General features: G+C 43.6%; 1 protein-coding gene across 1 annotated transcript in view; it reads left to right on the top strand.

Annotated features, from left to right (window-relative positions):
• PSIP1 (PC4 and SRSF1 interacting protein 1) overlaps positions 1–25,490 on the top strand; it is a 179,837-nt gene that overhangs the window by 75,831 nt on the left and 78,516 nt on the right. Inside the window, exons 5-8 of the mRNA XM_073635722.1 lie at positions 2,667–2,780; positions 3,913–4,011; positions 5,107–5,157; positions 16,213–16,297. Of these exons, the coding sequence (XP_073491823.1) occupies positions 2,667–2,780; positions 3,913–4,011; positions 5,107–5,157; positions 16,213–16,297 (349 nt within the window). The remainder of the gene's footprint in view (positions 1–2,666; positions 2,781–3,912; positions 4,012–5,106; positions 5,158–16,212; positions 16,298–25,490) is intronic.

Genomic DNA, 25,490 nt, shown 5'->3' with positions numbered 1-25,490 from the left:
AATATTTTTTATTGCGACACAAGTTGCGGGAAAGAGACAAAAAATTTTTTTTTTTTTTTTTTTTTTGCACAAAGTTGTCACTAAATGATATATTGCTCAAACATGCCATGGGAATATGTGAAATTACACCCCAAAATACATTCTGCTGCTTCTCCTGAGTACGGGGATACCACATGTGTGAGACTTTTTGGGAGCCTAGCCGCGTACGGGACCCCGAAAACCAAGCACCGCCTTCAGGCTTTCTAAAGGCGTGAATTTTTGATTTCACTCTTCACTGCCTATCACAGTTTCGGAGGCCATGGAAAGCCCAGGTGGCACAAAACCCCCCCAAATGACCCCATTTTGGAAAGTAGACACCCAAAGCTATTTGCTGAGAGGTATAGTGAGTATTTTGCAGACCTCACTTTTTGTCACAAAGTTTTGAAAATTGAAAAAAGAAAAAAAAAAATGTTTTTTCTTGTCTTTCTTCATTTTCAAAAACAAATAAGAGCTGCAAAATACTCACCATGCCTCTCAGCAAATAGCTTGGGGTGTCTACTTTCCAAAATGGGGTCATTTGGGGGGTTTTGTGCCACCTGGGCATTCCATGGCCTCCGAAACTGTGATAGGCAGTGAAGAGTGAAATCAAAAATTTTCACCCTTAGAAATCCTGAAGGCGTTGATTGGATTTCGGGGCCCCGTACGCGGCTAGGCTCCCAAAAAGTCCCACACATGTGGTATCCCCATACTCGGGAGAAGCAGCTAAATATATTTTGGGGTGCAATTCCACATATGCCCATGGCCTGTGTGAGCAATATATCATTTAGTGACAACTTTGTGCAAAAAAAAAAAAAAAAAGTGTCACTTTCCTGCAACTTGTGTCAAAATATAAAATATTCCATGGACTCAATATGCCTCTCAGCAAATAGCTTGGGGTGTCTACTTTCCAAAATGGGGTCATTTGGGGGGGTTTTGTGCCACCTGGGCATTCCATGGCCTCCGAAACTGTGATAGGCAGTGAAGAGTGAAATCAAAAATTTACACCCTTAGAAATCCTGAAGGCGGTGCTTGATTTTCGGGGCCCCGTACACGTCTAAGCTCCCAAAAAGTCCCACACATGTGGTATCCCCATACTCAGGAGAAGCAGCTGAATGTATTTTGGGGTGCAATTCCACATAGGCCCATGGCCTGTGTGAGCAATATATCATTTAGTGACAACTTTTTGTAAATATTTTTTTTTTTTTTTTTTTGTCATTATTCAATCACTTGGGACAAAAAAAATAAATATTCAATGGGTTCAACATGCCTCTCAGCAATTTCCTTGGGGTGTCTACTTTCCAAAATGGGGTAATTTGGGGGGGTTTTGTACTGCCCTGCCATTTTAGCACCTCAAGAAATGACATAGGCAGTCATAAACTAAAAGCTGTGTAAATTACAGAAAATGTACCCTAGTTTGTAGACGCTATAACTTTTGCGCAAACCAATAAATATACGCTTATTGACATTTTTTTTTACCAAAGACATGTGGCCGAATACATTTTGGCATAACTGTATGACTAAAATTTAGTTTATTGGATTTTTTTTATAACAAAAAGTAGAAAATATCATTTTTTTTTTCAAAATTTTCAGTCTTTTTCCGTTTATAGCGCAAAAAATAAAAACTGCAGAGGTGATCAAAACCATCAAAAGAAAGCTCTATTTGTAGGAAGAAAAGGACGCAAATTTCGTTTGGGTACAGCATTGCATGACCGCAATTAGCAGTTAAAGCGACGCAGTGCCAAATTGGAAAAAGACCTCTGGTCCTTAGGCAGCATAATGGTCCGGGGCTCAAGTGGTTAACATCCTCCTAGCGTAACCAATGGCTGAACCTCTTCGTTTTGCCGCTCGGACATATAAGGCGCATGCGCAGACGTGTGGGCGTGCCCCTGATGATGTCATTTCTGACGAAACGGCCGTAGGGTTGACACGCTCGTACCGACGGCGCATGCGCGGAGTTTCGTTTTGAAGCTGAGTTTGTTCCTTGCAAGGAAAAGTGTTTTATGGATGCCAGTGTGGCGTTTTTTAATAAATGAGAGTTAAAACGCTCTATACTATTGGAGTTTTCTCTTTCCTCTTGGATATCTTCATATTGGTGAGAGTTCTTTTTCCTGATTGTACTGCTGTCTGGAGGCCTATGGTGATCGCTTGCTGATCTACATCCATCATCCCAGATAAAGTTCCAGTCGCTGTGGAGTGAAAACCCCAAGCTGTTAGCGCTATGCCTCTGATCAGAGGCTGTCTGGTAAGCCTTCAATCTATACCAGGTGACGGGCGTTCAACACGGTGACAGTCACAGATTTATCCATGTATATATAAAAAAAGTCACGTTTAATCGTTTCTTTGGACACTTTCTGTATTTTGGATTTTCTCAAAATATGTGGATGTGAAATTGGTATTAATCACGCACACATACCACTTCAGTGAAGCACTTACTTATGTTATTGTTTATTTTATTTTTCACTATTTATGGATCACATATGAAAGTTGTTTGTCCTTCACTTTTAAATACCATTCGCCCAAAACAGAGACCGTGTCACGTAGACACTGGAAACTTTGTTTTATCAGTTAACCAAAACTTCACATACTGTATAACCTAATACAGTTTTTCCTCAATATCCAGTAGTAGAATTATTATTATATCTTTCTAGAATATCTTGTCTCTTGCCGATGCTGTTGAAGGGAATGAAGAAGATGCACAGGAAAGTTTAGAAGAACCTGAGGATCAGTCTCCTCAAAAAAAACGGAAGATTGTAACATCAAAGGTGGGTCTAACTCTGGTAACATGGTAAAGCAATACAAAGGAATGTATGCTGATTGCACTCTTTGGCAATGACCGAGTTTTACACCCTACTCTTTCAATATCTGAACAGATGCAAATCTGTAATGGGGCTGTAATCCGTAAGTTTAGGCCTAATATTCTGGCTGTGTGTGGTGTTTTTTTGCTTATGCCCTGGCTAGGGAAATTTCCTATAAAACTTGCCCTATAGACACAATTTGTAGTAAGGAAATCTGTCACTGATGTCGGGCAGCAAAACCTGACAGATTCCCACCCCACGATGTTAGCCAGCTCATTATCAAAAAAACTGAATTTCTAACAAAAGTAATGCAGTTATTAATTAAAGCCTTAATTGCATTTTAAATAGAAATTCAGTAAATGCCTGAATTGTTTTAATATTGGCCACCTGTAATCTTCCTCACAGCAGAGTTCATTCTGGGAGAGGCCGGGTAATGGGCTCTAAGGCCCCTTTCCTCAGTTTTTTTTTATGCGGGCCTTTTCGGACCATCCCATACCCTCTATGGAGCAGCGGTCCATTGACACCTGCTGACATGCGATCCTATCTGCCAAAAACAGAGGGATGGGGGATCCCTTCCCCATCTGTCGATCTGAAGGAAACGGACAGGTGGTCAGTTCTCATCTGACTGCGCAAAGAGGAAAGTGGGCTGTGTCTGCTCTGCATAAGCGGCGTGGACACTAACCTGTCATCTGCCCGTTCAGCTGTGATAAGCGGGCAGATTCCCCACTGAGCAGGTGGATCTGCTGGTGGCGTCCGCCCATCAGAAAAAGGCCTAAGGCAGTTTGGGTTCTCCTACAGTGTGTGTGTGTGACCAGAGATGTGAGCAGAGGGTGTGCCTCTGATACTTGTCTGTTCTGAAAACTAGTAGGGTATTCTTGATCAAGCTTTGCTATTGCAGTAGAAGTAGAGGATCTTGCTGTGCTTTTTGGTAGATTATGCAGTTCTCAAGATTTTCTGGTCAGAATTACAAGTCCCTTTAAGTTTTCTGATTAGGCCAATAGTATAAAAAATAATGGTTTTGTTGTCACCACATTTTGTTTTTTTTATTTTCTATTAGCTGGTTCATTTTTTAGTAACGTTGCTCTATTTTTAAAATTAGACTTCAAGCAAACATTCTGACTCCTCCAGTGGTCTCGGGTCACCAGAAAAAGATCTTAATACTTCAAAGGAGGACAGTAGTGACCAACTTGGCAGTGAAGTGAGTTTTTACCAAATGCAAAATTACCAACCTTGTCTCTTCCTAAATGAAGAAAATGATTTGCTTTAGATGTCTTGGACCTCTTTCACACTGGGGCGCTTTGCAGGCGCTACATCGCTAAAAATAGCGCCTGCAAAGCGCCCTGAAAGTGCCGCTGCTTTGTCTCCGTTGTGAAAGCCCCGAGGGCTTTCACACTGGAGCGGTGTGCTAGCAGGACAGGAAAAAAAGTCCTGCTAGCAGCATCTTTGGAGTGGTGTATACACCGCTCCTGCCCATTGAAATCATTGGAGCACTGCGGTTATACTGCCGGCAAAGCGCCTCTGCGGTGGTTTTTAACCCTTGGCCGCTAGCGGGGGGTAAAACTGCCCCGCTAGCAGCCGAATACCGCCGCTCAAAATAGCGGCGCTTTACCGCCAACGCACCTCCCGCCCCAGTGTGAAAGGGGCCTTAGTGTGGTTTTTGTTTTTACTTGTTGCTTCATTGATCTTAGGAATACTAAGAAAATTCCATCCGTTTCATATAAGTTGTACTTGGTGCTGTTTTTGTTCCTGTTTTTACTAAGCCTTTATCATTTTCTCAGGTTAGAAACCTAACCAATCAGTGCTTTCTCAGTGTGTTATAGACCATGCTTTTCTATTCTTTCTACAATTTATCATAGTGTATAGCATATTACCATTTTAAATTAAACCTGTTGCTGTAACCAATCAGGTAAGCATAACCTTTTGGTACATGTGTAATTAGACATTTTAAGTTGCTGAGTTGCTCCAGTACACAATTTAAAAGTGCACATCACTGGGACTGTAATTGTATATGCAGATTGCAATTTGGCACACTATGGTTGCCAAAGGTAATATATGCATTGATGAGATATAGTAACAACAATGAGATGATTACCTGAGGTCTGTTTCAATGATTTTAGCAAGATATACCATCTCCATGGGAAGAGGTAGTTCCCTGGAAAACATTCATGAATTTTGCACCACACATTTGTTATTTTATTCACCGTTTTCTGTATTTTATGCTCAAACTGAATTACTGCCAGAACACCAAATTATGACAATATGTAATGAAGCATAGTGTTTGACTCCTTTTCAGGATGGACCAACTAATTCACCTGTTAAAGGCAAGCGAGGCCGGAAGAAGAAGGTGAGGGGAAAATTGCATTACCGTTTGCACTGCCGTCTATATTGTACTTCCAAAAAGATGCATGTAGTAGTAATGTCCCCTATGCTTTTGTGAAGGGGAGGGGGGGCAGCATTACATTTAGAGAACTCTGGGAGTAAGAAAAAAAATTCATACCTCTTTGGCTGCAGCATCGCTGTGACGCTGCAGGTGTTGCTCCCTGGCTCTAAGACTGAGAACTGAGCGATCACTTGATCGCTAATTTCTGAGTCCTCTGAGCAGGGAGTGGGTGACTGTCAGTCACCGCTCTCTGCTCTGTCCCTCCAATGCTCACTGGAGTGCAGGGCTGTGGAGGGGGCGAGAGCGTCTGGTTCAGCCTCTTAGCAGTGCAGTGAGTGCCCAAGACGGTTGCCGGTGAGGCATATGGGTGGATCACAACGTTGTTTGTATCCTTCCAGAGCTTGGACCAGCTCTGTGATGTCAGCTGACAGCGGGCTTTAACCCGCAGTTAGCGAATTCTGGGTCACAGAGCAAAAGTGCACTCTGTGACCCAGAAGAATAGTGTGGCCAAAAAAGCTTTAGCCCATGCGTACCTATTATCTGCCATGGCTATAAGGGGATTGAATGTCAAAAGCTGCTCTTTTATTTGACTTTACCTAGCCCTATACCAGACTATAGATCCTCTTTTGGCAATAACTCCATTATTCTGACAGGCTCCCTGACTTCTGCACTAAAGCCTGGTACACACAATCAGATTGTTGGCCAACAAAGCGTCAGACTTTTTTTCGAAGGGTGTGTGCAAGGAACTTGTCTTGCATACAAACGGTACACAATTGTCGGCCAACACACACGAATGTAGTGACGTACTACAAGGAATTTCAGCTCTTGAGCGCCACCCTTTGGGCACCTTCTGCTAATGTCGTGTTTGAGTATTGATTCTGAGCATGCGTGTTTGTACTTTCTACTTTTGTGTGATGGACTTGTGTACACACGATACGAAAATCTGACAACAGACCGCTGTCCGCTGAAAGTTTACTAGCTTAGCATCCAACATTTGTTGGCGGAAAGTTGGACAACAATTGTCTGATGGAGCGTACTAACGGTCCGATTTTAGGCAAACAAATTGTCATCACACAATTCCCTGCCGAAAATCCGATTTTGTGTACGAGGCTTAAGTCTACTTGTGCCTACCGGGCCACAGGTAGCCAACATCTCTGAAGGGGCTAATCTAATGTCTGTGTCCAGTTCTTTTTAGCTTTTCATTCCCTTGCAATGTCCTGGCCTATGTCTGGAGGCAAAGAAGCAGTGGGCAATACTGTAACTGTTCAAACTCACTACAGATTGCTGTTTATATACTGTGTGTATGTGTTTTTATACAGTGCATCCGTAAAGTATTCAGAGATTCACTTTTTCCACATTTTATGTTCTAGCCTTATCCTAAAATAGATTAAATTCCTTATTTTCCTCAAAATTCAACAAACAATACTCCAAGAAGTTTGTTTGAAATCTTTGCAAATGTATTAAATAAACAAAAAAATCACATGTGCAGAAGTATTCACAGCCTTTGCCATGACACTCCAAAATTGAACTCGGGTGCGTTCTGTTTCCACTGATCATCCTTGAGATGTTTCTACAACTTGATTGGAGTCCACCTGTGGTAAATTCAGTTGATTGGACATGATTTGGAAAGGCACACACCTGTCTATTCGAGGTCCCACGATTAACCGTGCATGTCAGAGCACAAACCAAGGAATTGTCTGTAGACCTCCGAGACAGGATTGTATCGAGGCACAGATATGGGGAAGGGTACAGAAAAATGTCTGCAGGTGCCAAATGAGCACAGTGGCTTCCATCATCCGTTAGTGGAAGAAGTTTGGAACCACCAGGACTCTTCCTAGAGCGGGTCACCCAGCCAAACTGAGCGATCATCAGAGAAGGGCCTTAGTCAGGGAAAAAAGAAAATTATAAACTGCGCTAAACAAAAATCTTATGTTTGAAGTAAAGTGGTAGTATAACCTAACACCAGCAAATATTTAAGAAATAATATAAAGTCCAGATCTTCAAAATGGTAGGATGTTCAGTTTGAATGTAAATAATAATCCAAATGAGCTATGATTGCTCTTACCAGAAATATCAGTGATATGAGCGGATGGCAAAAAACCCTGCCAGGGCCTTTGGAATGATAGACCAGTCAGCACCGTCCGTTTTCAAATTAAAACCCCTCAATGGATGCAGGAGAAAAAACAAACAAAAGAAAACTGGCCATAGTGTAGTATATTAAATGTTAGGCATGGACAGACAGACGTACCAAACACCCTGGTGTGCACATAACAACCAAAAAGAGGGGAGGGAAGTGAAAAAACCCCACCACCGTGGCTGTAGATTGTGCTTACCGACTCACGGTGATAAGCAGGCTCTAAATGAGTTGGAAGCGGATCAAAAGTTGGCAAGGAACACTTTGATTCATCCACATTAGCCCGAAGTCCACATCATCAGTACACAACCCAGAATACAAATGATAAGCTGTTACTTTAATGCGGAACTGCACTTTTGGTGTCTCTCACATGCTTATCTCCTACGAAAGATGTTAAAACCTGAGTGTCACAGCTCTGTGCCTGGGAGGGAGATGACCAAGGGCCCGATGGTCCAGAGTTTCTCTGTGGAGAGAGGAGAACCTTCCAGAAGAACAATCTCTGTAGCACTCCACAAATCATGCCTGTATAGTAGAGTCACCAGACGGAAGCCGCCACTCAGTAAAAGGCACATGACAGCCTGCCTGCAGTTTGCCAAAAGGCACCTGAAGGACCATGAGAAACAAAATTCTCTGCTCCGATTTAAAACAATTGAACTCTTTGGCCTGAATGGCAAGTGTCATGTCTGGAGGAAACTAGGCACCGCTCATCACCTTGGCCAATGCCATCCCTACGGTGAAACATAGTGGTGGTAGCATCATGCTTTGGAGATGTTTTTCAGTGGCAGAGTTTGGGAGTCTAGTTGGGATTGAGGCAAAGATGAATGCAGCAATGTGCAGAGACATCCTTGATGAAAACCTGCTCCAGAGCTCTCTGGAATTCAGACTGGGCCGAAGGTTCATCTTCCAACAGGACAATAACCCTAAGCACACAGCCAAGATAACAAAGGGATAGCTACTGGACAACTCTGTATGTCCTTGAGTTGCCCAGACTTTAACCTGATTTGAACATCTCTGGAGAGATCTGAAAATAGCTGTGCACCGACGCTCCTCATCCAACCTGATGGAGCTTGAGAGGTCCTGCAAAGAAAAATGGGAAAAAATGCCCAAAAATAGCTGCCAAGCAAAGATTTGAGGCTGTAATTGGTGCCAAAGGTACTTCAACGAAGTATTGCGCAAAGGCTGTGAATACTTATGTACAGTGCCTTGAAAAAGTATTCATACCCCTTGAAATTTTCCTCATTTTGTCATGTTAGTACCAAAACCGTATGTATTTTATTTGGGATTTTATGTGATGGACCAACACAGTGGCACATAATTGTGAAGTGGAAGGAAAATAATTGTTTTCAAAATGTCTTACAAATATGTGAAAAGTGTGGTATGCATTTGTATTCAGCCCCCTTTACTCTGATACCCCTGACTAAAGTCGAATGGAACAAATTGCCTTCAGTAGTCACCTAATTAGTAAATGGAGTCCACCTGTGTGTAATTTAATCTCGGTATAATACAGCTGTCCTGTGAAGCCTTCAGAGGTTTGTTGGAGAACCGTAGTGAACAAACAATATCATGAAGACCAAGGAACACACCAGGCAGGTCAGGAATAAAGTTGTGAAGAAGTAGAAAGCGGGGTTAGATTATTAAAAAAAAAAAGCGTATGGCAGGACTGCAAACCTACCAAGACATGGCCGTCCACCGAAACTGACAGGTCGGGCAATGAAAACATTAATAAGAGAAGCAGCCAAGAGCTCATGGTAACTCTGGAGGAGCTGCAGAGATCCACAGCTCAGGTGGGAGAATCTGTCTACAGGACAACTATTAGTCGTGCACTGCACAAATCTGGCCTTTATGGAAGTGTGGTAAGAAGAAAGCCATCGTTGAAAGAAAGCCATAAGAAGTCTCCTTTGTAGTTTTGTGAGAAGCCATGTGTAAGAAGGCGCTCTGGTCAGGTGTGAACAAAATTTTATACTTTTTCCTAAAAGCAAATTGCTATGTGTGGCAGAAAACTAACACTGCACATCACCCTGAACACACCATCCACCACTGTGAAACATGGTGTTGGCAGAATCATGTTGTGGGTATTCTTTTCCTCAACAGGGACATGGAACCTGGTAAGTTGATGGGCAAATAGATGAAGCCAAATACAGGAAAATCTAAGAAAAAAAGCTGTTAGTCTGCAAGAGACTCGAGACTGGGGCATAGGTTCACCTTCCAGCAGGACAAGGACCCTAAACACACAGCCAGAGCTACAATGGAATAGCTTAGATCAGTGGTCTCCAAACTGCCCGCCCAGGGGCTGGATGTGGCCCTTTGCTTCTCTTTATTTGGCCCCTGGGGCACTATTCTACTAACACCAATGATGAAGCACCATTCTCCCTCTACTGACACCATCGATGTGGCACTATTCTCATTGATATCAACATTGTGGCACTATTCCTCCCATTAAAACCAATGATGGGGCACTGATGCTGGGGAATTTGATACTCGCACTGACCACAGTCCGGCCCCCCTAAAGCCTGAAGGACAATAAATCAGCCCTTTACTTATAAAGTTTAGAGACCCCTGGTTTGGATCAAAGCATATTCATATGTTAGAATGGCCCAGTCAAATTCTAGACCTAAATCCATTTGGGAATCTGTGCCAAGACTTAAATTGCCGTTCAGACGCTCATCATCCAATCTGACAGAGCTTGAGCTATTTTGCAAAGAAGAATGGGCAAAAATGTCACTATAGATGTGCAAAGCTGGTAGAGACGTACCCTAAATGACTTGCAGCTGTAATTGCAGCGAAAGGTGGTTCTACAAAGTATTGACTCTGTAGGGGGCTGAATACAAATGCACACCACACTTTTCACATATTTGTAAAAAAAAAATGTTGAAAGCCATTTATAATTTTCCTTCCACTTCACAATTATCAGCCACTTTGTGTTGGTCTATCACATAAAATACCAATAAAATACATTTACATTTTTAGTTATAACATGACAAATTGTGGAAAATTTCAAGGGGGTATAAATACTTTTTCAAGGCACTGTACATGGGATTTTTTTTATTTGCAAAGATGTCAAACTTCTTTCACGTTGTTATTATGGAGTATTTGTAGAATTTTGAGGAAAATAAATCAATTTTGAAATAAGGCTATAACACAAAATGTGGAAAAAGTGAAGCGCTGTGAATACTTTCCGGATGCACTGTATATAAATTCATGGCCAAAAATAATGGCACCCCGGCATTTCTGTCACACAATGCACCACTTCACCCAGAAAATTGTTGCAATTACAAATGTTTAGGCATTCTCATGTTTATTTCTTTTGTGTTGGTAAGACACCAAAAATTGGAGAACCAAAGCCAAATCTGACACGTTCCATGCAAAACTCCAAAAATGGACTGGACAAAATTGTCACTTTCTTACAATTTTAAGTAATTGCATTCCAAATTTATGATGTGCCTTGTAATTTGTAATTAAACTCACCTGTATCATTTAACAGGTGCTGACAATATAGAAATCACACCGGCTACCAGTTAAAATGGTGAAAAGTTAACTCAACCATTCTGTTTTGTGTCTCTGTGCCGCATGGAGAAGAGCAAGAGCAGCAAAGAATTGTCTGAGGATTTGAGAACAAAATTTGGGATTTTTTTTTTTCTTATGGGATATTTTTTCCCCATCAATCATACTTGCCTAAGTGGATGCAGCATCGGTCCTCCTCTGGCTCGAAGGCTGAGAACTGAGCGATCAAGCACTGCTGATCGCTTGGTTCTCAGTGCTCCCTGAGCAGAGAGCTGGTGACTGTCGGCTTTCTCTGTACTGCTTTAAATTCTTTACCTTGAGTGCAGTGCAGTACAGGACACATATGCTGCTTGCTGGCAGCATATAACCCATGGTCTATGAATGTATTAGTGTCCTAAGATATGCTTTAATATGGGTACTGTACACAGATCTCTGCATGTTTTGACTCCTTTATTTTATGTTTTCATCCATTCTTCCTAGGTGTCTTATCGTTCTTTATCTTATAAACAATGGCCTGATTGTTTTTTTTTCTTTAAGCATACATCACGGGACACAGAGCCATAGTAGTTACCATGTGGGTTATAGGCCACCTTCAGGTGCTGGACACTGGCACACCTTAAACAGTAAGTTTCCTCCCTATATAACCCCCTCCCATACCAGGAGAAACTGAGTTTTTTCGGCAGTGTCTAAGGTGTTGGTCACGAGTAAAGATGTGCTGTGCTGAGCTCCGCTGGGGCTAGCTATGCAGGTGGATCCATTCAAAGTGTCCTCTCAGGCCGAATTGAATGGTACCCGGGCCTCATGTCCGAAGAAACGAGGTTTTGCCTGTAACGCTTCTCTTTTTATAGAGCTGGACCCCGGGATCCAGTACTTTCGTATTTTCAGCCATAAAGTTTTACTGGCTGGGTGCTATTACGGGTCCAGGAGTTTAGGTTCCCCGAGGGTCCCTGGTTCCTGAAGGTTTAACGGAACCCACCGTGAAGGGTGAAGATTGGGTCTGTTGGTTTTACCACAGAAAACCTTGCGGCGGGAAAGGTAAGTGGAGTTTTTCTAAGGAATTTTTAAATTTTCTTATGAAATGTCTCCTTTAAAGAAAAAAAAAATGAAATGTCATGCCTAAGAGTCACCACTGGGGTCTGTATTGAGCACGTACCTTCATGCTTTCCTCAGAGATCACGCTGTGTCAGGAAGCAGCAGGCTTTTTTCCTCCGGCTAGCAGGCAGACCTCTGGTAAGTTGGGGGGGGGGGTTTCTCCACCAGACACACTCCACCTGGACAATGCTCCCCCCCCCCCCCAGCCTGGAAAGGGGAAAGCTAAAAAAAATGTATTAAAGGTGCTATATTTTCTGATTAAAAGTTTGACTTGTCCGACAGACAATGCTCAAATACTTAGGGATCCAATGGATAAAGAGTTGGAATTCCTATTTAAAAAAATATATATATTGTTTTTCTGACAGGTTGAGTGTCTCGGCCTGTGCTGACAGTAATTGGTATATGTCAAAACCCTTGAGGGACCAGTTTAAACGGGTGCTCAAGGTTATCCCTGTTTAGCAGGCCCAGGATCTGGCAAGCTCCTAGTAGCTTTATGTTGGCAATAGACGCTGTGAGAGATTTTATCATTCAGGCCTCACGCTTTTCGCTGGGCTGGTACATATGTATAGAATACTATGGTTGAAAAATTGGTTAGCCGAAGCGTCATAAAAAAAAACTCCTGGCTGGTTTTTCCTTTTTGCGGTGAACGGCTGTTTGGGGTATCTGGGATAATTCATCCAAAGAATTTCTATTGGAACGGTACCCCTTTGCCATTTGAGAAAATGATTAAATATATTTCATTTAAATAAGCTCCTTCTCCAGTGCCAGGGTTATCAGCCTCCAGGCAGTCACGACGGCTTCCGCTGTCAAGTTCAAGAGGTAATCCTCAGGGTCAAGCCCAGGGGCAAAAGATACCTACAAATAAAATACTAAAGCCTCCTTAGGAGAGGGTGCCCCCACTCGTGTGTGTGTGTGTGTGTGGGGTGGGGGGGACAAGACTTCTGCAGTTCTCAAAGGTCTGGCAGAAAGAATGTCAAGACAGATGGGTGGCTTCTTCAATAGCTTTAGATTACAATCTGGGGTTTCAAGAGATTTTGTCTCCTCGTTTTCTCAGATCAAACGTTCCTAAAGATCCAGAGAAAAAGAAGTCTCTCTTTTTAGCATTGGACTATCCGTTGGCAAAGAGTGGTCATGCTGGTCCCCATGAAAGAGCTGGGGTTGAGGTTTTAGTCAAACCTTTTTTCACGGCAAAATCGAATGGAGATGTCAAACCCATTCTGGATCTCAAGAATCTAAACTGGTTCCTGGATATCTGCTCTTTTTCGCATGGAGTCAATCCAATCAGTTGTCTCCATCCTACAAGGAGGAGAACTTTTGACATCGATCGAAGTCAAGGGTACATACCTCCGTGGGCATATTTCACCGCTCACCAGTATTATCTACTTCAGGGTAGAAAATCTTCATTTTCAGTTTGTAGCCCTGCTTTTCGGTCTAGCTACTGCACCTTGAGTGTTTACAGAGGTTCTGGCCCCTCCTCTAGCCAGATTAAGGGCCCAAGGTATAACTATTATAGTTTTACCTAGGCGATCGGCTCTTGATAGACTAGTCGGTAGCCCGCTTACCCCAAAGTATGGTCACCATATTCAACTACCTGGGATACCTAGGTTGGATTCTCAACCTAGAGAAATCTTCCTTATAACCATTAAGGAGGTTATGGGTCTGTTAATACACTCAGAAAAGGGTATTCTTGCCCCAGGCAAAGATCAGCGCCATAAAGGAACTGATTAAGGTGGTCGAAGCAAGATGAATCCATCTATTCAGCTTGCATGAGGAAAAGATGGTGGCTTCTTTCTAGGCCATTCCTTATGCTCAGTTTCATTCGAGACTGCTGCAAAACAGTATCTCATTGGCTTGGAATAAGAGGGTTCAAGCTCTAGTTTTTCCAATGTGTCTGACTGCAAAAGTGCGCCGGAGCCTCAGTTTATGGTTAATAACCAAAAATCTGCAAGGGGGAAAATCCTTCCTTCAGTTTCCTGGGAAGTGGTAACAACATACGCCAACCTTTTTTAGGTTGGGGAGCAGTCCTGGAAGAGGTAACTGTCCAAGAGAAGTGGTCCAGATCCGAAATGACCGTGCCCATTAACATTCTACAGATTCGGGCAGAGCGCTTGGTCCTGATGGCCTGGACGTATAATTTACAGAACTATCCTGTCGGTATCCAATCCGACAATGCCACAGCAGTGGCCTGTATCAATCACCAAGGGGGCACAAGAAGTTGTGCGGCCCAGAGAAAGGTGAATCATATCCTATCTTGGGCAGAAAACAATGTACCTTGCCTATCGGCAGTTTTTCATTCTAGGGATAAAAATTTGGCAGGCAGTCTATTTTGAGTCGCCAGCAGTTGTTCCCGGGAGAATGGTTCCTTCACCCCAATATCTTTCTTACAATAGGTCAAAGATGGGGGGGGGGGGGAATCCCAGACGTACATCTGTTTGCATCCAGGTTCAACAGAGTTCAACAGAGTTCGACATCTTTGTTAAGAACAAAGGATCCGCTAGCATACGGAACAGGTGACTTGGTGTTCCCATGGAATCCGTTTTACTGATTTATGCATTCCCTCCTTTTCTGCGTGCGTCCACGACTTCTTCACAGGATCAAGCAGAAAGGGAAGTTGGTGATTCTTGTGGCCCCGGTGTGGTCCAGAAGATCTTAATATGCAGAGATCATAAGGATGGCGGTAGGGGTCCCATGGACCCTACCACCACGTCCAGACCTTCTCTCGCAAAGGTCCGGTATTCCGTCTTGCCTTATAAACGCTAAATTTAACAGTTTGGCTATTGAGGCCCACACTCTGAAGAAGCGTGATCTACCTTGGTTAAATGCAAGGAAGCCGGCCTTCACAACTATATATTATGGAGTCTGGGAAGCATATGTCTCCTGGTGTGAAACCAGGAGTTGGCACCCCAGGAAATAGGTCATGGGTAGAATCCTTGACTTTCTGCAGATGGGGTAAGATATAAAGCTGGCCTTGAGTACTTTCTAAGGACAGGTCTTGGCCTTATCGGTATTATTTCAAAGACCACTTGCTTCGCATTCTTTGGTTCGTAACTTTATTCAGGGGGTAACACTGCTTAGTCTCCGGTTAGGTCACCCCTGAACCCTTGGGACTTTAGTTTTGTCGGCATTACAAAAACAGCCTTTTTTTTGAGCTGATATGACCTATTCCCTTGGTCCTTTTTGACAAGGAAACTTTTTTTTCTGGTAACCATATCTGCTGCATGAAGCGTATCAGAATTGGCTGCTCTTTACATAGCCATATTATTATTGTTCACAAGGAGAAGGTAGTATTCACCACATTCTCTTGATGTGGTGAGAGCGGTCAAAGTCTATTTAAAGGTGACTGATCAGATTCGGAAAACAAATGTTTTGTTCGTATTGCCTGAGGGTCCTAAAAGTGGACAGGCAGTATCGAAATCTACTATTTCTAAATGGATTCGACAAGTAATAGTTCAAGATTATGGTTTAAAGGGATAGATTCTACCCTCTCAAATCAAATCGCACTCCTCTTGGGCTGTTAGTGCTCCGTGAGCAGTGCATTACTAAGCCTCCATGGCTCAAATCTGCAAGGCCGCAACTTGGTCTTCAATCCATACATTTACCAGATTCTATCAGGTAGATGTAAAAAGGCACGAGGATATCGCCTTTTGGCGTAGTGTACTGCAGGCAGCAGTATAACTCCTCGTGTCATGTTGCCCTAATTCTGTTGTCTCCCTCCCCTCAGTTGGCATTGCTATGGGACATCCCACATAGTAAATACTATGGCTCTGTGTTCTGTGATGTACAATTAAAGAAAATAGGATTTTTATAACCGCTTACCTGTAAAATCCTTTTCTTTTGAAATACATCATGAAACACAGGTCCCGTGCCTCTTTCTAGTATACACGTGTGTTGCTTTGCTACAAAACTGAGGTACTTCCGGTATAGGAGGGGTTATATAGGGAGGCAACTTCCTGTTTAGGGTGTGTCAGTGTCCAGCACCTGAAGGTGGCCTATAACCCACATAGTAACTACTATGGCTCTGTGTCCTGTGATGTACTTCAAAAGAAAAGGATTTTGCACGTAAACTGTTATAAAAATCCTATTTTTATTTATCCGTGGTTCTTTCTGTTTGTATTGTGTGCACAGAAAAAGTACTACAGTTGCCTGGATGCTATATACCTCTTTATATATTTTAATACCTTGCTTAACCTTTTCTTTAAATATGAAGGTATAAGGTCATGAACCAGATAGACAATTTGCAAAAAACAGCAAATATGATTATGACTTTAATTCAGTGATTTTTGTTCATTCAGGTGGATATTTTGTCTGAGGCTGAGCGTAATGCAAGTGCTGCAGCGATAGGTCAACTAAAGCCAAGTCCCAAAAAAGGCAGACCAGGTAAATTAATATTTTCTAATTAAGAGAAATATTTTTATGCTTAACCCCTTCCCGCCAAGCGTACACAGATGTGCGTAGTCGGCTTTCGGGGGTTTTACCGGGATGATGCCCGCAGCTGCAGGCATTATCCCAGTACTGTTTTTTAGAGCCGGCGATTGGCTTTCCTGGTATAACAACCGATGCGGCTAAAAACTGCTCAGCTGTTATACCGGAGGAGCGGGAGGGGATGTCCCTGCCTCCCGCCGCTCTTACCGTGCCTACCGTTCCATGGAACGGGAGGCCCGATGACCAATCTGCCACCTCCGGCGACTGGGGACGGACTGGAACGAACCCGTGAGCAGCTTCGTTCCAGCCCACTAATAGTAAACACAGAAGCGATGTCATGACATCACTTCCCGTTTACTCAGCTGCCAATGGAGCCGGTTTAAAAAAAAAAAATATACAGCATTCAGAATCGCCGAAAACAGCGATCTGAATACTTTGAAGTGCAAAGGAGGGATCGGGGGTCTTTTTAGACCCCCGATCCCTCCATAAAGAGTACCTGTCACCACATATTACTGTCACAAGGGATGTTTACATTCCTTGTGACAGCAATAAAAGTGATCAAAAAAATTTTATTTTAAAAACACAATTTATAAATATAAAAATAAATAAAATTTAAAGCGTCCCCGCAAGCTCGTGCAGCAAAGAAAACTCATACGGAAGTTGCGCCCGCATATGTAAACGGTGTTCAAATCACAGATGTGAGGTATCGTCAGAGCGAGAGCAATAATTCTAGCACTAGACCTCCTCTGTAACTCTAACCTGGTAACTGTAAAAAAAAAATTTAAAGCGTCGCCTATGGAGATTTTTAGGTACCGTAGTTTGTTACCATTCCACGAGTGCGTGCAATTATAAAGCGTGACATGTGTTTGGTATCTATTTACTCTGCGTAGCATCTTTCACATTATACAAAAAAATTTGGGTAACTTTACTGTTTGTTTTTTTTTAAATTCATGAAAGTGTCCTTTTTCCCAAAAAGTTGCGTTTTAAAACACTGCTGCACAAATACCGTGTGACATAAAATATTACAACAATCGCCATTTTATTCTCTAGATTCTCTGCTAAAAAAATATATATAATGTTTGGGGACTCTAAGTAATTTTCTAGCAAAAAATACGGATTTTAACTTGTAAACACCAAATTTCAAAAATGGGCTTAAAGTGTAACTAAAGGTTACACTTTTTTTGTTGTTGTTGTTTTATAGATAGTGGAGAAGTATTAGAACACCTGCTACCTTATTACTGTCTGTGTCCCCGTTTTATGGTGATTCACCTTCATTTGTCCTGTTCACCTTTACTAAAAGTAAAAGAAAATCCCAAATTTTGGGTTGACACCAAAACAGCAGAGGAGGGGTGGGGGGAGAGAATCTTCCGATAGGGACACTAGTTCTGGTGGCACCCTGGTATCCGCTCACTTTGGAGGTATTTCCTCTCACTTCCTGTTTTGGCTATGAGACGGGAGGTAAAGGGGAATCTCCCTTTTATAGGTCAAAGATGGCAAAAAAAATTGTAAAACTGCTGCAGCTAGCACCGGACATGAGTTTGACATAGAGTAAAGGTGGATATATTTGAAATTTTTCATTTTAGATGTGCCAGTGGCCCACAGGGAAACCACTAGGACAGTGGAGGAAGTCCCTACAATCAAGGATCCTTCTGATTCACATTGGAATAACTTTTAAAAATGCAGTTCTTCCTAGCGAGTCTTGCCATTCGTTCTATTCTGGCTATAACCATAATTTTTTAAACCTTAACAGAATTGTCAAAATCCCCTAGATTCTCTTTGCTGCGGAAGTGAATCCTTTCCTTAAGGGTCCTTTCACACTGGGGCGGTTTGCAGGCGCTATTGCGCTAATAATAGCGCCTGCAAACCGACCCGAAACAGCCGCTGCTTTAATTCCAGTGTGAAAGCCCCGAGGGCTTTCACACTGGAGCGACGGTAGGACGGTAAAAAAAAGTCCTGCCAGCAGCATCTTCGGAGCGGTGAAGGAGTGGCGTGTATACCGCTCCTGCCCATTGAAATCAATGGGACGGCGCGGCTATACCGCCGGCAAAGCGCCTCTGCAGAGGCGCTTTGCGGTGGTTTTAACCGTTTCTCGGCCGCCAGCAGGGGGGTAAAACCGCCCCGCTAGCGGCCGCATACCGACAGTAAAGCCCCCGCCCCAGTGTGAAAGGGCTCTAACCCTTTTGCTGCTGCTGACATAAGGCTTGCGCTGGCAGCAGCAGCTTTTACACACCCATCAACTTGCAAGATCTGTTTTTTATTAGCTCTAGTGAAGTGCAGGGGAGACACCAGGTGTATAATTCACAAACCTGTCGCAAGGTTTATGCTATCACATAGAGGGCTTTTTCTTTGCTGTGTGAATGGCAATAAAGTTACGTGGCAAAAATTAAAAAATTGTGACATTAAAAAAATACATTTTTACAGCCTCTATGTATATACGCAAATGTATACATATGCTTCCCCCCATTAGGTCACTTATGTATGTGTCCTTGGGACTTGGCGTCTGTGTCACAGAAGTCACCATTTGAACCTATAAAGGAAATTCCATTAGACTTGCTGTCACGCAAGCTAGCCTTCCTGATGGCCATCACCTTGGTTAGAAGGGTGTCTGAGTTGGCGACCCTTTCCTTTAGGGAACCATACTTGATCCTTCACCAGGACAGGGTTTGCCAAAGGTGGTGTCAGCCTTTCATTTAAATCAGGACATTAGTTTGCCTTTTTTCTCTCAGCCCCGTTCGGCAGAAGAGAGATGACTGCACTCCTTGGACGTTGTCCGGGTCATCAAGGTTTATTTGTTTAGATCTGCGGAGATCCGAGGATCTGACTCCTTTTGCTTTTTACCAAAAGGACCCAAGAAAGGGCAGGCAGCTTCCAAAGCTTCCATTGCCAATTGGGTCTGTCAATTGGTCATTCAGGCCTACGATCTGAAACAGAAAAGCTCCTCCATTTAGGGTAAGAGCTCATTCTACCAGGGGTGTAGGAACCTCCTGGGCTTTTCACCATCAGGTTTCTGTGGCTCAGATTTGTAAGGCTGCTACCTGGTCTTCAGTGCATACGTTCAGAAAATTTTGTCAAGTGGATGTTCGAGCAGCCGAGAATTCTGCTTTCGGCCGCAGTGTACTGCGGGCTGCCATATAAGTTCTGAGGGCTATTGTTTGGCAGGGTGTCTCCCTCCCCTCAGGGCTTTTGCTCTGGAATGTCCCAGGTGGTAATGAATATTAGCCGGACAGTGTGTCCCATGATGTATGAAAAAAAAAAATAAAATAGGATTTTTCCTCTTACTTGCCTGTAAAATCCTTTTCTTTGAGTACATCATGAGACACAGAGGTCCCTCCCCTCTTTTTGAGGATTCAGCGCTTGCTACAAAATTTAAGTACTTCCTGTATGGGAGGGGTTATATAGGGGATAGCTTCCTGTCTAAAGACCTTTGGTCTACCAGTGTCCATTCACCTGGAGATAAGTATAACCCAGCAGGTAATGAATATGAATATGTCAGACTTCAGCGAACTGGACCAGGACAATAATGAACAACCGACATGAACCCTGTCTTTCAGAACAGTGTAGTTGCAGAGCAATTGCGAGGGTAACACATGTCATTCAGGTGACAGGCTATCTAGATGAGCTTCTCCTGAAGGATGCGTCCCCTTCCATATCTCATCCAATGTCCAAAAGACTTTAACTTCAGGCATTTGGCTGGGTGATCAAGTGGTGTTTTTTTTTTTTTTTTTTTTTAAGTCTGCATTCCAGCTTTTCATGTGCCCAGATTTGATTTGGATTTCTATTCTCTTTCCATTTTGTTAATTGATGCAAAGAAACCATTAAAGTGATGGGAAAGATTTTTTTGTTTTTTTTAGTTTAGTTAAGAATAAAAAACATGTTCTACTTGCCTGCTCTGTGCAGTGGTTTTGTACAGAGCAGCCCAGATCCTCCTCCGTCTTGGATCCCTCTTCAGTGCTCCTGGTGCCTCCTTCCTGTTAATTGCCCCCACAGCAAGCAGCTTGCTATGGAGTCATTCGAGCCACATCTCCCCGTGTCCATTCAGACACAGAGCTGCGGCCTAGCCCCGCCCCCTTTCTCTCCTCATTGGCTGGCTGACTTTGACAGCAGCGAGAGCCAATGGTGCCGCTCTGCTGTCTCGGTCAATGAGGGGAGTCACGGGCAGCCGAGACACTCCTGCAACATCACTGGATCTAGATGGAGCTCAGGTAAGTATTAGTAGGGCTGCTGCACACAGAAGGGTTTTTATCTTTATGCATAGAATGCATGAAGATTAAAAAAAAAAAAAAAAAACAACTTTACAATCACTTCTATTTCTGAAAGGATTTTTAATTGACAGCATTTTTTCACACCTGCCTAAAGCTTTTGCACAGTAGTGTACATCTCAGGTAAAGGTCTGTCTTCCAGACAAAGCTCTTTCTCTAAGCTCAAAACTGAGATCCAAGAGAAATTCCACAATGAGATTTGCTTTGAGAGTGCTAGGTCTAATTTTGCCTCCTTTGAGGCAGTACCCTTTGCCCAATTCCATTCAAGAACTTTCCAACTAAATATTGTATCGGCATTGAAAAAGCAAGCTCTTTGCCTGGATCTACTTATGCTTTTATCCCCCCAGACAAGAAATTCATTGTCCTGGTGGGTCACCATTTTATAACAGTGGGAAAATCCTTCCTTGCCTACAATTAGAGGATTATTTCATCACACAAGTCTGTCAAACTGGGAAGGTGGCTTTTTCACTCCTTGACAGCTCAAGGAACATCGTCAAGGGAGGAGGCAGAACTCCCCAGCAACATTTTAAAGCTCCAAGCTGTTGCACACTGTTGCTTCGGCACTGGAACATACCCCCCCGAAGACACACCCAATTTGGGTGCAGTCAGGCAATGCCATTAGAATCGCATATATCAACCATTAAGGGAGCATGAGGATCCTTCTCAATAAAAGTATATTAACCAAAGGGGGCACAAGGAGCCTGACTTGAAGAAATCAAACAAGATTTGCCCATGAACAGAAACTTGCCATCCAATGATTTCCACGATCCACATCCTAGGAATTGGCAGTTGGCAGCCGGAATTATCTCAGCTGCCACCGCTTGGACAAAGGGGAATAGTGTCTCAATCTGATATGCCAAAAACGTGGGACACCGGATGTGAACATCCTGGCCTAAAAATAAAACAGACTTCTGTTTGTATCCAGAACCAGTAATCTGATTGGCTTTCATATAAAGGTGATGTAACAGGCTGTACAGCCACCGGATCACTTTAAGAGCACACAAGGGGGCCTCTTCTCTTGCTGCCGCATTTTCCAGGCTCTCCCAAGGTCTAAACAAAATGTTTAAAGCTCACTGAAACTTGGAGATCAGTTTTAAATGCTGGACTAACCACTCTACTCGTGTCTAGCTTGAGCTTTGATGGGGCCATGACCTGTCTGGCTGGTGTTGGCTCTCCCTTCCCCATTCCCTACAGATACGGAACTAGAGTTTCTCTTTGACTAACCCACAGGGCTCTTTTGTGGCCGGTTTTAGCTTCAGATTTGCTCACCAAGACTCTTGTTGAGTAGGTCAGATTCCTGGGTTGAGACTTGGAACTCGTTGAGTGTCTTAGATATCTGTGGCACTTAAAGCTGATCTCCAGCTAAGGACAAGTTGTTGCATCTACTGTTTACGCATTGGGCAGCACTCAAAACGGCATACTGTGATATGAAAATTGTGATTCAGAGGGTCACCATGGTCTATTCACACAGCACAATGCTACGTCATGCGTAACCACGCCTCTAACCCAATAGACTTTGCTGCATAGTGGTAAGCGGCTTAGTCAGCGGCGGTTTTCGGGTGTAGTGTCGCTTGTTCCCATGATGGCCCTGCATTAAAGGCAGTGTTTTTGAGAGCTGTGCATCACTGGAAGAAGTCAGCCCCCTGTGAGACCAACATGTTGGAGTAACCGGATCATTTAAATCTACCCCGGACAGGAGTCTCTTGTGAGATGGAGCATGTCTGTGGGATAGTGAGAGCACGATTTTGAGTGGTACAGAATTGTGCTTAACCAATTGAGCTCTTTGGATGTACTATGTACGTCCAAAGAGTGAACCCTTAATCACAAGCTGATGGCTGCAGCAGCGATCAGCCTGTCTGGGTTTTGCTCAGCCGGCGAGCCGCTTCAAAGTGAAAGTGATGCAGCAGCTCCATAGCTGCTGACTACTTTTTTTTTTTTTGAAAATCTTTTTGCGTATAAGACATACAAACAAATAACAGTAAACCTGCCACAGCATTGGGACTAGACCCAAACAGGAGTCAGTGCCAGCCGGCCATTGGGCTGCTTCCAGCATTAATATCATACAGCTGTAGCACGTCCGAAAGAAAAGAACAAACAACAAACCTAGTGCGGTATTGGCTCCTGCTCAATTAAAGTATTTCAGGATCAGATTCATCAGTTGAGACCCAAGGGACAATATTAGATATCAAATAGACCCATATCAGAGATTACATTACCAAAAAATCAACCAATGTATCAGTATCACTTTCTCCCGTAGAGTGGTATTATGTACCTGTTCAATCAGTCTGCGGTTGCCGTGGAGGCCTCAGCTAGCCATTTGGCCCACACTCTATTGTATTTTTTGGGGCATCCCCTATTTTGGTAGGTTTCCTTATAGAGTGGTAGTACTTTATTGACATGTGTTTTCCATAACAATATGGATGGCGGGGCACGTTTTTTCCAGCAGAGAGTGATCATTTTCCTTGCATAAAAGAGCAGGAGTCCTATGAGGGTTCTTTCCGCTATCCTGGGGGCTAATTCTTCCACTAAACCTAGAAGGCAGATCTGCGGGGTTGGGGCTATATCTGTTCCCACCACTTGTATTACAGATAGTACTTCTGACCAGTAGTTTTTAATTGCCCAGTACATCTCCAACACTCCGAGGGCAGGGAGGTTCTCATTTTATGCAATCTATACGGGGTGAGATATGCCCGATGTAGTATTTTGTATTGTATGAGAAGTTCTCGAAGTGAGACCAGGATTTTGAAGAGGAAATCCCACGTCCTCCCAATCCTCGGAGTCTAGTGTCGGGATATCCTGTGTCCATCGCTGCCGGAGCTTTGACAGATCTGGAGAGGAAACTCTGAGGAGATGCGAATAAAGGACCGAGGTCGGTTTCCTGGTGCATTCATATCTTGTGACCCTCTCCAGATCGTATTGCACTATTTGCGTGTCGTTGGGTATTATTTGGGCTTTAAACGCATGAGACAGTTGCCTATAGCGAAATAGATGCGAGGGGGGGCACATTGTTGTGGCATACTAGGTGATTGAAGAGGTGTATGGCGGTGCCGGTGGTGAGGTCAGATATCAGATTAATACCGCATTTGGCCCATATTTTAGGGTCTGGTAGTGAATAGAGATAGGGTAGGGTTGTTCCATAGGGGGGTATGCGGGGAGACTGCATTTCGTGGGAACTTCTCAAGTCCCAGTCCTGCCCTCCAGGCCCTTAAAATCATGTGCATGGAGGTGGTCAAATCATATGGAGCCTTGGGACCTCGAAGGGGTAAATGTGTTAGGGCTTCCACAGAGCGAACCAGCTGCTGACTACTTTAACAGAGCCAGCCGCGCGATACCTCCCGCCGGCGGCCCCCCCCCCCCCGTCTCCTGTGCTTTCTCCCGTGGCTGTCCTGCACTCAACGGAGCCTGGGAACACATCCGTTGGCTGGGGGAGAGACAGCCAGGGGAGATCTATTAGACCCCTAATGTCTCCATAAGGTGTACCTGTCACCTGCCACATAGGGGTTTATGAACCCCTTGTGATGGCATGTAAGTAAAAATAAATATAAAAATAAAGTTTAATTATAATTTGTATTTTTTAAGTATATTAAAAGTTGCCGAAAACCCCCATAGCCCCGCACACCTACGCAAATGTGAGTCCAGGGTGTGCACGCGCACGAATACCACTGTCGCACCACACATGTGTCATCGCCACAAATGTCAAAGTGAGAATAAAAATTCTAGCACAAGAGCTACTAGCTAACTGTAAACTGATGATCTGTAAAGGCTTTTAAAGCGTTGCCTATGGGGATTTTTGGGCACCATCATTTTTTGGCAACACCCTGACCCTCTGGATAGTGCTGATTGGCCCTGTGCGGATCACCTGCATCCTCTCAAGAAAAAAGAAAAACTTCTCTAGCAATACACACCAAACTGAGCATGTGCAGCCTGACGCTATAGATTGTTATCCAGAATTTATTAGGTGTCAGTGGAAGTATCAAACGGCCTTTTTACACAATGCGGATTAACCCCTTAGGTTCCACAGTGAGTATAACAAGAATGCTTTACTGCCTGCATAATACAGACTGATTTTACTGCTGTGGGTTTAGAAACACTTTAAGTCAAAATGTAAAAATACATTTATTTTGCTTTTTAAAAGGTAAATAAGAGATGTGGGGTCTTTTTGACCCCAGATCTCTCAATATAAAAGACCTGTTATGCTCATTTTTGTTACAATTTTTTTTTATTTACCACTTGCCGACCGCCGCATGTACATTTACGTCGGCAGAATGGCACGGCTGGGCAAATGGGCGTACAGATACGTCCCTTTGAATTTGCCGCTGTGTGGTGCGACCCTGCCGGGAGCTCCGAGATCATCTCCCGGAGCTGAAGAACTGGGAGATGCTAATGTAAACAAGCATCTCCCCGTTCTGCCTAGTGACACTGTCACTGATTATAGCTCCCTGTGATCGGGAGCTATGATCAGTAATGTGTCGTTCGTAGCCCATCCCCCTAAGGGCTCTTTCACACAGGGCGGATCAGTGATGATCCGCCCCGTGAACACCCGCTGAGCAGGAAGATGACCAGTTCGTCGCTGCACACTGTGCAGCAACGGACCTGTCAGAGCGCCGCTCTCCCCTATGGGGGATCAGATGATGACGGACCGTAGAGTCTGTCGTCACCCGATCCGATAACGGATGGAAAAGTAGGTTTTTTCTCCGTTACACTTTTTCGGAGCGGGTTGGATGTCGGTGGACGTTCATCCGCTGACATCCGCTATTCCATAGGGATACATGTATGTCCGTTTTTCATCCGAAAACGGATGGATGAAAAACTGACATACGGATCTTCCGTGTGAAAGAGCCCTAACAGTTAGAATCACTCTCCACGACACACTTAACCCCTCCCTAGCC

Source organism: Aquarana catesbeiana, linkage group LG01 (genome assembly GCF_042186555.1).
Source record: "Aquarana catesbeiana isolate 2022-GZ linkage group LG01, ASM4218655v1, whole genome shotgun sequence".
In the NCBI taxonomy this organism is placed as follows: domain Eukaryota; kingdom Metazoa; phylum Chordata; class Amphibia; order Anura; family Ranidae; genus Aquarana; species Aquarana catesbeiana.
Note: the sequence above shows the minus strand (reverse complement) of the source record. Positions and strands in the feature narration are given on the sequence as shown.